Consider the following 13087-nt stretch of genomic DNA (forward strand, 5'->3'; position numbering starts at 1 on the left):
ACAAAATCATAAGTCAAACACTTCCCAAGTGTCTAGGACCGTGTGATGTTGTTGTTGTTGTTGTTGTTGTTATTATTATTATTATTATTATTATATCCCGCTTTATCTCTGGATTTCGTTTCACAAAATCACAAGTCCACAGCCAAATTGGTCTGCCTCTATCTGTATCCCATCCTATGTGACGGATGGCTCTATTTCTCATCCATTATCTGAGCCAGTCTGCCTCTGGGTATCAGTTGCTAGGGAACGTGAGAAAGACGATGCGATGATCTGCTTATGGCTGTGCAAAAGGCAACGGATTGCCCAATGTATGAATGATACATTGATAGCTTTGATTCATCAGGGCTCCTTGAGTCAAAAGGGACCTCCAAGGGCCATTTAGTCAAACTTCCCACCGGTGCCTGAAAAATACAGATTTTTTTTTCCAAATCAAAGCTCTTTATCAAAGCTAATTTTCCCCATATTTTATTCTGATGTTCAAGGGAATGCATATTTACTGAAATGGAGACACTTTCCTTCTAATTTAAGAGATCCACAAAAACAATTGAAGCCTATTATTTATTTGTTTGTTTATTTACAGCATTTATATTCTGCCCTTCTCACCCCGAAGGGGACTCAGGGCGGATCACATCACACATATAGGCAAACATTCAATGCCTTTTTAACATAGAACAAAGACAGGGCAAACATAGGCTCCGAGCGGGCCTCGAACTCATGACCTCCTGGTCAGAGTGATTCATTGCAGCTAATTGCAGCTGGCTTGCTCTCCCACCTGCGCCACAGCCCGGGCCCTATGTCCAATAGGGCTGTGCAAAATTTTGTTTCCAATTAATAAGTCATATCTGTAATTGTTGTATATTTGAATAGATATTAAGAAACACTGGGGGTTTTTTTTTGGGGGGGGGGGGCACACAAAAACTTAAGAATCGAAACTCAGCCAAGACATTTTTTGTTTGAATTCTGTAATGTGGTAAAGAACACAGATGTCTATGGCAAACAATACATAAAAATGTAAACAATAATGGTCTAATACATTTGTAATACACAATTATACAGTAGAGTCTCACTTATCCAACATTCGCTTATCCAACGTTCTGGATTATCCAATGCATTTTTGTACTCAATGTTTTCAATACATCGTGATATGTTGGTGCTAAATTCATAAATACAGTAATTACTACGTAGCATTACTGCGTATTGAACTACTTTTTCTGTCAATTTTGTTGTATAACATGATGTTTCGGTGCTTAATTTGTAAAATCATAACCTAATTTGATGTTTAATAGACTTTTCCTTGATCCCTCCTTATTATCCAACACATATTCACTTATCCAACGTTCTGCCGGCCCGTTTATGTTGGATAAGTGAGACAGAAGGCCCCAATGAGGAGAGGGGAGAGATCTGTGAAAGTCTGATTATTATTATTATTATTATTATTATTATTATTATTATTATTATTCTATGCCTTCATTTCTTATGACAACCCTAAGGCAATCCCATCATGTGTTTTGGGGCCTGAGAGCATGTGACTTGCCCAAGTTGACCCAATGATTTTTCTTGGTCTAGCAGGGATCTGAACCTTCGTCTCCAGCATTTGTAGTCCAATACAGTAGAGTCTCACTTATCCAACACTCACTTATCCAACGTTCTGGATTATCCAACACATTTTTGTAGTCAATGTTTTCAATATATCATGATATTTTGGTGCTAAATTCGTAAATACAGTAATTACTACATAGCATTAATGTGTAATGAACTACTTTTTCTGACAAATTTGTTGTATAACATGATGTTTTGGTGCTTAATTTGTAAAATCAACCTATTTTGATGTTTAATAGGCTTTTTTCTTAATCTCTCCTTATTATCCAACATATTCACTTATCCAACATTCTGCCGGCCCATTTATGTTGGATAAGTGAGACTCTACTGTAGTTAAACTACTCTAGTATTCATCCATCCAGGCCATACATATATTCCGTACTTTGCTTGAGGTTTTAAAACTGCATATTATTCAAGCGAAAGTGCAGCTCATGTATTTTCCCCCATTGCTAGTTGAAGGGATCAAGCTTGATGCCAGAAATGGTTGAAAGCTGAACTGTCACCTGAAAGACGTTTTCGAGAAGATGACTAAGTGACATATGCTAATATAAGCGAACATCTCTTGGAACATGAATATACCCATGTATCATTTCCTTGCTGCAAAACGTTCCTTTTCTTGTACGTTGGGAACTCTGAAGTTTGCAGATTCCAATCCTTACATATGTTAAAACTCAGCTTGACTCCTCTTGTATTGAATTCAGCTTCCAAAAGAAGTTGCCAAAGGAAACTTGATCACTGTTTTGGCTTGTCCTCAGCGCCTCCTTCCCATTCTCATTAATACTGCAATTGTTATGCAATGTTCTATTGATTTTACCATTTGGGCTTAATTTTGTCCTTCTGGCTCATTTACCTTTTCTATCTAGTAGAAGAACCGACTAATTTGTTTTTCTGGGATCGCAGCTCTTTCCCAATCAGGCCCTTCTTTTAGGCTGTTTCTAAGATTTTGTATGTTTTATGCACCAATTTAAATCAACAGCACTTCCCAGAATTGCTCGGGAATAAGGTATAGTCTACTCTGGGGTGGATTCATATGGGGACGATGGATAGGGCAGAAAGTATGGAAGATTACTTTCCCTATAGTTTCATTTCGTGTACCATATATACTCGAGTATAAGCCGATCCGAATATAAGCCGAGACACCTAATTTTACCACAAAAAACCTGGGGTAACTTATTGACCCGGGTATAAGCTGAGGGTGGGAAATGAACCACCTACTGGTAAATTTAAATAATAAAAATATATACCAATAAAATTACATTAATCAGGGCATCAGTAGGTTAATATATATAATATATATATATATGGATATACAGGTACATGGATCTATATGTATATAGGATTTGCAAAGACCTGCAAACATATGAGGAGAAAATTCATGTATAAAATTAATGTAGATAGATAGATAGATAGATAGATAGATAGATAGATAGATAAGTACATCGGGATATAAATACAGTAGAGTCTCACTTATCCACACTCGCTTATCCAAGCCTCGCTTATCCAAGCCTCTTGATAATCCAAGCCATTTTTGTAGTCAATGTTTTCAATATATCATGATATTTTGGTGCTAAATTCGTAAATACAGTAATTACTACATAGCATTACTGCGTATTGAACTACTTTTTCTGTCAAATTTGTTGTATAACATGATGTTTTGGTGCTTAATTTGTAAAATCATAACCTAATTTGATGTTTAATAGGCTTTTCCTTAATCCCTCCTTTTTATCCACCATATTTGCTTATTCAATGTTCTGCCGACCTGTTTATGTTGGATAAGTGAGACTCTACTGTATATATATGTGTGTGTGGATATGGATATGGATATAGAAATACAGTTACATGGATCTATATGTATATAGGATTTGCAAAGACCAGCAAACGTATGAGGGGAAAATTCATATATAAAATTACTGTAGATAGATAGATAGATAGATAGATAGATAGATAGATAGATAGATAGATAGGGATTGCAAATGCATACAGGGGGTTAATGCCTATATATCTGCAGGAGAGATTAACAAATATTTCAGGGAAAAATGCTTTTTTAAGATTAATGGATATATATTTTTCTTCTTCCTGACCCGCAAGGGCATCTTTCCCTTTTCAAAACATTCCCTTTGTCAAGAGCGAGGGAGGCTTTGCAAAAGAAAACACACTGATAAGGGAGGAGAAGAGAGAAATATATCATATATTGCAAGCAATGGCCTCCAGGTTCTGTTGCCCAGCCTTGATCTTGACCCCATTATAAGCCGAGGGAGGCTTTTTCAGCTCAAAATAAATAGGGCTGAAAAATTCGGCTTATCTTTGAGTATATACGGTAAATAGTTTCCCCCAAGTTGTTCATTACAAGGGACTGTAAACATTTTCTAGATGTATATGTTGTCTGTATACACTCAAGTTACATGCTAGTCAGGGTGCTAATAAGGTGATAGTTCATCATTTACACTACCTAGTTGCTGTTGCCTGGGCCCATAACCTGATGATGCCAATGAACTCCAAAGAGTTTGCCTGAGTGTAATTCACCAAAAAAAAAACAACATTAATTATTGCCATTGTTCGCAAATAGTTCAAGATTTTCCTTGCTCGGCTGTTAATCAGAATGGAAACTTCAGTCATGTTTTCTTAGACACAGTCATGTTTGAGGTCTCTTTCTTTGTCGAGAGCTTGAAACCAAAACCAGTTGGCCTCTCTATGTCTGCGATAGTATTGCTCAAATAATTGCCTTTTGGGCTGATTATTTTCCAGTTCAGTCCTTTCCTACAGTCATCTTTCTTTTTTTTCTTTGGCATCATTGTTACCTTTGAATTGTGACCCAGAAAAAAACAGAGAATATGTTCTCGGGGTGAATGAAAGCTATTTTTAAACCATATTCTTGTTATGCCCTTCCTCAAAACCAACAACAACAATGATGGTTTGGCTTTGTATTTGTCTAATCGGATTTCTTCCGTATGCCATTCGAATGAATGAATCCAGGATCAAATGGAATCCTATTACGAAAGCAGGTGTTTCTCCCCCATCTTTAGGTGACACTTGGGTTGAATTACTCAAAGCAAGTTACCAAAGGCATTAAATTGTTTTTGGTGGTTTTATATTCTCATGCACCTCCCGTTATAGACAAACGTTGCCTGGGGACACTTGGATCTAAGAGTCCCTTCAATAAATACACAGAGCTTTTACGATTTATACTTTCCATGTATATTTTCAACTATGTGTAGAGTCATGGAGTATATCTATATTGTTGAATGAATGCAGTTTGCTTCCACTTGAACTGCTGTGGCTCAATGCTATAGAATGGTACGAGTTGTCGTTTGGTGAGGCACAAACATTCTTTGTGATGGCACGCCCAAGCTTTTGGGAAAACTATAATGTCTTGTTTTACTCAGAGGCTATCTGTATGTTAAGATCAAGACCCATAACATACAGAGGCACTTTAGGCAAAGTGAAAAGATAACTAAAATGAGTTTACTGAAAACAAGATGAGTAAAGTGTTAACTCCACCTAGGACTATTATAAAATAGCTTAGAACAATACATTTCAAAAGATTTTGCTGGTTGCAGTAATCTCTCTGGAGTCCTTGAAAGTCTTTGGCCTCTGATGCAAAGTGAAGGTTTACAGGCTGGTTCTCATAAGCTGTCTCAATGTTCTACCTTGTGAAGCTTAAGCTGATAAAAAGCTTCTGTTGTCTCTGGGACCGGTGGTACAGTAGAGTCTTGCTTATGCAACATAAATGGGCCAGCAGAACATTGGATAAGCAAAAATATTGGATAATAAGGAGGGATTAAGGAAAAGCCTATTAAACGCCAAATTACATTATGGTTTTATTATTTAGGAGCCTCTGAGCTGCTGAACTTGCTGACCGAAAGGTCAGCGGTTCGAATCCAGGGAGCGGGGTGAGCTCCCACTACTAGCCCCAACTTCTGCCAACCTAGCAGTTCGAAAACATGCAAATGTGAGTCAGAGCCGGTCCAACAATGAGGCGAATTAAGCGGTCGCTTGGGGCGCAAAACATACTGGGGTGCACTTGAGATTGCTTTTTCTGTTGATTTCTTGTAAAACATCATGTTTTGGTGCTTAATTTGTAAAATCTTAATGTAATTTGATGTTTAATAGGCTTTTCCTTAATCCCTCCTTATTATCCAACATTTTCGCTTATCCAACGCTTTTATTTTTCAGTGATTGGTTTTGAGGGGGCCAAAATTCTGTTCACCTACACTTGAAAATTACCTAGGGCCAGTTTTGATGTGAGTAGATCAATAGGTACAGCTTCTGCAGGAAGGTAATGGCTTTCCATGCAGTCATGCTGACCACATGACCTTGGAGGTGTCTATGGACAACGCCAGCTCTTCGGCTTAGAAATTGAGATGAATACCAACCCCCAGAGTCGGACAAGACTAGACTTAATGTCAGGGGAAAATCTTTACCTTTACCTATTGTTTAGGCATAATTGATAGATCATTGATTCATCCTTCTTGAAACATCAAAGATTTGGGCAACTGCAGGGAATGAACGTTTTTGAAGGACAGAGGGCTTTCACAACTGCGGAATTTGTCTTGAATTAATAAAAAAAATAATGAGAATATACTTCGTCTTTCTTCAGAGGGCTGTTTGAAATGAAAAGCATAGAGTCAGGAGTTTGAAGAACTCCCTATGCTTGCAAATAAATCATAATTAATTTTGCACCAAGATTGATGCTTCCTTTTCTCATCCCTGATCAAGAAAGCATCTTGAAATGTAAAGAACTGGAGAAGTTCAGTGTGTCCTTATTTAGACATGTCCTCCACGTTTTCAAAAGTAAGCATGCTACGGATAGATTTCAGGGAGCGGGGTTGTTGTGTTTTTCCTGTGCTATATGGCCATGTTCCTGTAGCATTCTCTCCTGATGTTTCGCCTATGGAAGGCATCCTCAGAGGTTGTGAGATATATGGAGAAACTAAACAAGGAAGGTTTATTTATCTGTGGAAGATCCAGGGTGGGAGAAGGAGCCTTTTATTCTTTTATTACCTCTGATAACCGCAGCTTGATACTTGAGAATAAAATATACTGCTACAGTAGAGTCTCACTTATCCAAGCCTCGCTTATCCAAGCCTCTGGATTATCCAAGCCATTTTTGTAGTCAATGTTTGCAATATATCGTGATATTTTGGTGCTAAATTCGTAAATACAGTAATTACAACATAACATTACTGAGTATTGAACTACTTTTTCTGTCAAATTTGTTGTATAACATCATTGTTTTGGTGCTTAATTTGTAAAATCATAACCTAATTTGATGTTTAATAGGCTTTTCCTTAATCCCTCCTTATTATCCAAGATATTCGCTTATCCAAGTTTCTGCCGGCCCGTTTAGCTTGGATAAGTGAGACTCCACTGTAATTGGTAGTATACAGAGTTTTAGTGCTGCAAAGGGAGTGCCTCTCTTAACCTCAGCTTGCCAGGGAACATCCTTCGCTTAATATCTGGAGAAAAGACGATCTTGTAATTCAGGCTTTGCCCCAATGGAATGCACCAAACTCCTCTGCTGGTGTTGACTTTGCTTTTCCTCCTTCTGCCTCGCCACTCTTCTCCCCACATATTACTTCCAGAAGATCTCTTCTGTTATAATGCATCTCCTCCCTCTTCCCACTTTGGCTTGCTTTGATCTAAATTTATCTCCTTCCCGAGCAGAGTGCAGCCGAGTCTCTTCCTTTACTACTGTACATTAATTATACAAGCCATGGAGAGAACTGCTTGCTGACAATGTGTTTTTAAATATATATATAGATATAACTAGCTGTGCCCGGCCACGCGTTGCTGTGGCGAAGTATGGTGGTATGGGAAATAAAGTATTGAGGAAACAATTATTCCTTTCCCTCTAATTAGGACTTTATTTTTCTTTTCTTTTTGTTGTATCAACCTAGAGCCGTGGATGATGGGTTGTGTTGTCAAATTTCGAGGTTGGGGGCCCTGTAGTTTTGTTGTTTTGTGGGTCGCCGTGATGCCATCACTCATTTATATATACAGTAGAGTCTCACTTATCCAACATAAACGGGCCGGCAGAATGTTGGATAAGCGAATATGTTGGATAATAAGGAGAGATTAAGAAAAAACCTATTAAACATCAAAATAGGTTATGATTTTACAAATTAAGCACCAAAACATCATGTTATACAACAAATTTGGCAGAAAAAGTAATTTATTATACATTAATCCTATGTAGTAATTACTGTATTTATGAATTTAGCACCAAAATATCATGATATATTGAAAACATTGACTACAAAAATGCGTTGGATAATCCAGAACGTTGGATAAGTGAGACTCTACTGTATAGATAATAATAATGCAGCAGGAGTATTCAATATCTTTTTGCTGTACTTGCATCTGCTGTCCTGCTCTTGTCTTTGGGTTTTGATGTCTCCAAACTTACGTAAGGCCATATCTCCTTGTCTTGTTCACTTTTTCATGCAAATGTGTTTCATCCACAAATTGGGGGATGTAATGTCAATGCTGGATTCCCACTTGGACAGTCTTGATATGTATTTGTCACATGTTGAATTTCTCCCTGGTTGTTCATAATGTCCCATTATTTCTTTTTATGATGCTTCTGTGCAGGACAATGGAAGACAAACGGGCCAGTTAAAATAATAATAATAACAACAATAATAATAATTATTATTATTATCTGAGATCTGCGCGCATCATCCAAAAATACATCACACAGTCCTAGACACTTGGGAAGTGTTCGACTTGTGATACGAAATCCAGCATATCTATCTTGTTTGCTGTGTCATACAATAATAATAATACAGTAGAGTCTCACTTATCCAACATAAACGGGCTGGCAGAATGTTGGATAAGCAAATATGTTGGATAATAAGGAGGGATTAAGGAAAAGCCTATTAAACATCAAAATAGGTTATGATTTTACAAATTAAGCACCAAAACATCATGTTATACAACAAATTTGGCAGAAAAAGTAGTTCAATTCTTGGTAATGCTATGTAGTAATTACTGTATTTACGAATTGAGTACCAAAATATCATGATGTATTGAAAACATTGTCTACAAAAATGCGTTGGATAATCCAGAACGTTGGATAAGCGAGTGTTGGATAAGTGAGACTCTACTGTAATAATAATGATGATGATGATGACAATAACAGCAGCAGCAACAAATCTTTATTTACCCCACCACCATCTCCCCGAAGGGACTCAGGGTGGCTCACAAAAGCACTCCAAATGCCATATATAAACAACAATACACAGTATAAAAATGACATAAATATAATAATCAGCACACATAAAATCTGACTAGTAAAATTGTAAAAGTATAAAATTATTACAATTTCTAAAACACAGTAGAACCCACGAATAAACCAGATAAAAATCAAAATGCGGAGCAGTACAATCGGAGATTCACTTGTGTTCCTATTTCATGTACTGTATATTCTATTTCGATAGAGACACTTTATTATTATTATTATTATTATTATTATTATTAAGCTGACCATAGATTACTCGGGATCAAAGGCTTGTCTGATGAGCCATATTTTTAAACTCAACTGAAAGGCTTGAAGAGTGGAGGCTAATTTAATTTCCTTAGGGAGGATATTCCAGAGCCAGGGGAATAATATAATAATTATTCAATTAATAATTATTGTATTATTATTTTTATGTTGGCCAAGTTTGCTCCTGATGAATTGTCGGTGGGTTCCATAGTGTGGGGTAAACTATAACTCCCGAAATCCAATGGATAACTACTAAAAATAGGATTTACTCCAATGCTGTTCTGTTATTATGAACTCTATATATTGACCTCAAGGTATTATTTTCCTGAAATGTCACCTAAGGAAATATATGCACTGTATGGGAGCCATGGTGGCGCAATGGGTTAAAACCTTGTGCCGGTGGGACTGCTGACCTGAAGGTTGGATTGCTGACTTAAAGGATGCTGGTTCGAATCCACAAGATATGGTGAGCTCCTGTCTGTCAGCCCTAGCTTGTGGGAACATGAGAGAAGCCACTCAGGAGGATGGTAGCACATCCAGGCATCCGCTGGTCAACGTCTCTGTAGACGGCCAATTCTCTCTTATCAGAAGCGACTTGCAGTATGATCTCAAGTCGCTTCTGGCACAATAAAAAATATATACACTGTATAATTAATGCCGTTCAACACCACTCTAATTGTCATGACTCACTATCTAATCATGGGAACTATAGGGTTGTTGTATGTGTTCCGGGCTGTATGGCCATGTTCTAGAAGTATTCTCTCCTGACGTTTCGCCCACATCTATGGCAGGCATCCTCAGAGGTTGTGAGGTATGGGAACTATTGTTTAATGTGGCACCAATCCCATAATTCCATGCCAAGAGGTTAGTAAACACTAAAACATCAACACTTTGCATGGTCAAATATGGAATATATTGAGTATTTGGATTGTGTTAGATGAGCTAATGTCAAATAGTAAACATGTTTGTTTCTTTCATTCTAGATCTTCCGACGAGCTGACAAAAATGGTAAGTTCCATTATTCGTTGTGCATGCCTCTCTCTCCATATCGTGTTGTTTATAAAATGAATTGAAAACGTGATGCATATTTTAAAACTCATAGAACATACCCTGCTATAAAATACAGTTTTAGAAAGCAAATGAATTGGTATTATATGGCATATAATCCAGATCAATGCAGTTAATAGGGGTGTGCAAATCTTCAATCTTAAATCGTAAATCGTATCTAATTCGTAAGTTTTGTGTATGCAAACTGATATTAAGAAACACCGGGAGAGAGGACAGGACGGGATGGGACACTTAAAAACGTAAGAATCAAAACTCACCCAAGACTTTTTCATTTGAATTTTTTGAATTTGAATTCTGTAATGCTCAGTTTCATTTTCAGCGCAAGCGAGGAAAAGCCAAAAAGGCTGCCATTACTCTTTAAATTAAGGAGAGATAGGCCGTTTCTCGCCACGAGGAGAGGAAATCTGAGTGAGCTGGGAAAGAGATTGAGAGATTGAGAGAGCACAGAATTCTGGGAAATGTAGTTTGGGAAGGTGAGGAGCCCTATGGTAGAAAATTCAAACGGCCCTGCCCTCAACTACATTTCCCAGAATTCTGCTCAGCATCAGAAAGCCCCAATCAGGATATTAAACATAAAATTACATTATGATTTTACAAATTAAGCACCAAAACATCATGTTTTACAACAAATCGACAGAAAAAGCAATTCAATACACAGTAATGTTATGTAGTAATTACTTTATTTACAAATTTAGCACCAAAACATTGCGACATTTACTACAAAAACATTGACTACTAAAAGGCAGACTGCCTTGGATTATACAGAACATTGGATAAGTGAAGCTTGGATAAGTGAGACTCTACTGTACTGGATTCCGGAATACTTGCATGTGCATAACAAGACATCCCCATATCCATGGGGAATATCTCACAGGACTTTGGATGGCAATGTGAAAATGCTGATAAAACTGAACCCTATAAAATGAAGGACATATGACTCAAGAAAATACTATATAGAATACCGTTGGAGGACCTAGAGCAGGGGTCCCCAAACTAAGGCACTCCAAGGTCATTTACCTGGCCTCTGGCCCAAACTTTAGATTTAGGGTTGACCTATGTCTACCTGATCTTTGGAGGTCTCTTTGTTTACTTATGGCCTTATGAGATCATCTAGATGGCCTTTGGAGGTCTCTTTCCTTACCTATGGCCTTATGAGACCATCTAGATGGCTTTTGGAGGTCCCTTTCCTTAGCTATAGTCCTATGAGATCATCTAGATGGCCCTTGAGGGTCCCTTTCCTTACCTATGATTTTATGAGATTGTCTAGATGGCCTTTGGGGGCCCCTTTCCTTACCTATGGTCTTATGAAACCATCTAGATGGTCTTTGAGGGTTCCTTTCCTTATCTTTGGTCTTCTGATGGCCTTATGAGATCATCTAGATGGGCTTTGAGGGTACCTTTCCTTACTTATGGTCTCATGAGACCATCTAGATCAGGGGTCCTCAAACTTTTTAAGCCAAGGGCCGGTCCACAATCCTTCAGACTGTTGAGGGGCCGGATTATCATTTGAAAAAATACAAACAAATTCCGATGCACACTGCATATGTCTTATTTGTAGTGCAAAAACAACAAAAACAACAACAAGAACAATGAAAGAACAATACAATATTTAAAAATGAAAACAATTTTAACAAACATACATTTATCAGGATTTCAGTGGGAAGTGTGGTCCTGCTTCTGGCCAATGAGATAGTCAAGTTAATTAGGGTTGTTGTTGTTGTTGTTGTTGTTGTGTGCCTTCAAGTCATTTCAGACTTTGGGTGAGCCGAAGTCTAAAATTTATTTATTATTTATTTACTGCATTTATTTACTACATTTGTATCACACCCTTCTCACCCCAAAGGGGACTCAGAGTGGCTTACAAATTATATGTACATACAATATATTATATTTATTTATTATTTATTTACAGCATTTATATTCCGCCCTTCTCACCCCGAAGGGGACTCAGGGCGGATCACATTACACATATAGGCAAACATTCAATGCCTTTTAACATAGACAAACATAGGCTCCGAGCGGGCCTCGAACTCATGACCTTCTGGTCAGAGTGATTCATTGCAGTGATTCATTGCAGCTGCTCTCCAGCCTGCACCACAGCCCGAGCCCTTATATTATTAGCATAGCACAATATTAGCATTATATATTACTATATTGAACTATACCACTATACTGTAAAATTATTAGTAATATTATATGTAATATAGAATATATAATTAATATTATTATATGGTATTATTATTAGTGTTATATTGTATTACATTATAATATTATTATCAATATTATATGTATATACAATGTATTATATTATAAAACTGATGGTGGGGGCCAGGTAAATGACCTCGGAGGGCCGCATCCAGCCCCCGGGCCTTAGTTTGGGGACCCCTGATCTAGATGGTCTTTGAGGGTCTCTTTGCTTACCTATGGTCTTATGAGATCGTCCAGATCAGGGGTCCCCAAACTAAGGCCCATGGGCCGGATGCGGCCTCTGTCCTAAACTTTAGACTCAGTGTTGACCAAAGTCTGAAATGACTCGAAGGCACACAACAACAACAATCCTAATTTTGGACTATTTCATAGTCCGGCCCCCAACAGTCTGAGGGACCATGAATCAGCCCTCAACTTTAAAAGTTTGAGGACCCCTGACCTAGAGAATGGCTGGGGAGACAATATTTTGTCAGAAGTGAATAAAAGAAGCCATTGGTACGGATCCCACGGATATGGGGGCAGGAGTCATAGACCATTTGCTTTCTATGTTCTTGCTCATGAGTCACTGTTGTCCTTGTCTTCTTTGGCCCACACGTGTCCCAGTGGGAGGTACAAGAAAGTTACAAATGGCTTTCTAATGGCTTCCTGAGCTTGACTGGGGTCCATTTCTGCCGCATGCTCAGAATGACGAGAAACCCAGACGTCGAGGAAACGTTGCTCGAAGCC

The 13087-nt window shown here is 37.9% G+C and overlaps 1 protein-coding gene across 2 annotated transcripts in view; it reads left to right on the forward strand.

Moving 5' to 3' along the window:
* necab2 (N-terminal EF-hand calcium binding protein 2) overlaps positions 1–13087 on the forward strand; it is a 199692-nt gene that overhangs the window by 51119 nt on the left and 135486 nt on the right. For both annotated transcript variants that reach the window (XM_062961520.1, XM_062961519.1), the window contains exon 2: positions 10069–10093. In XM_062961520.1, the coding sequence (XP_062817590.1) occupies positions 10069–10093 (25 nt within the window). The remainder of the gene's footprint in view (positions 1–10068; positions 10094–13087) is intronic.

Source organism: Anolis carolinensis, unplaced genomic scaffold (assembly GCF_035594765.1).
Source record: "Anolis carolinensis isolate JA03-04 unplaced genomic scaffold, rAnoCar3.1.pri scaffold_9, whole genome shotgun sequence".
In the NCBI taxonomy this organism is placed as follows: domain Eukaryota; kingdom Metazoa; phylum Chordata; class Lepidosauria; order Squamata; family Dactyloidae; genus Anolis; species Anolis carolinensis.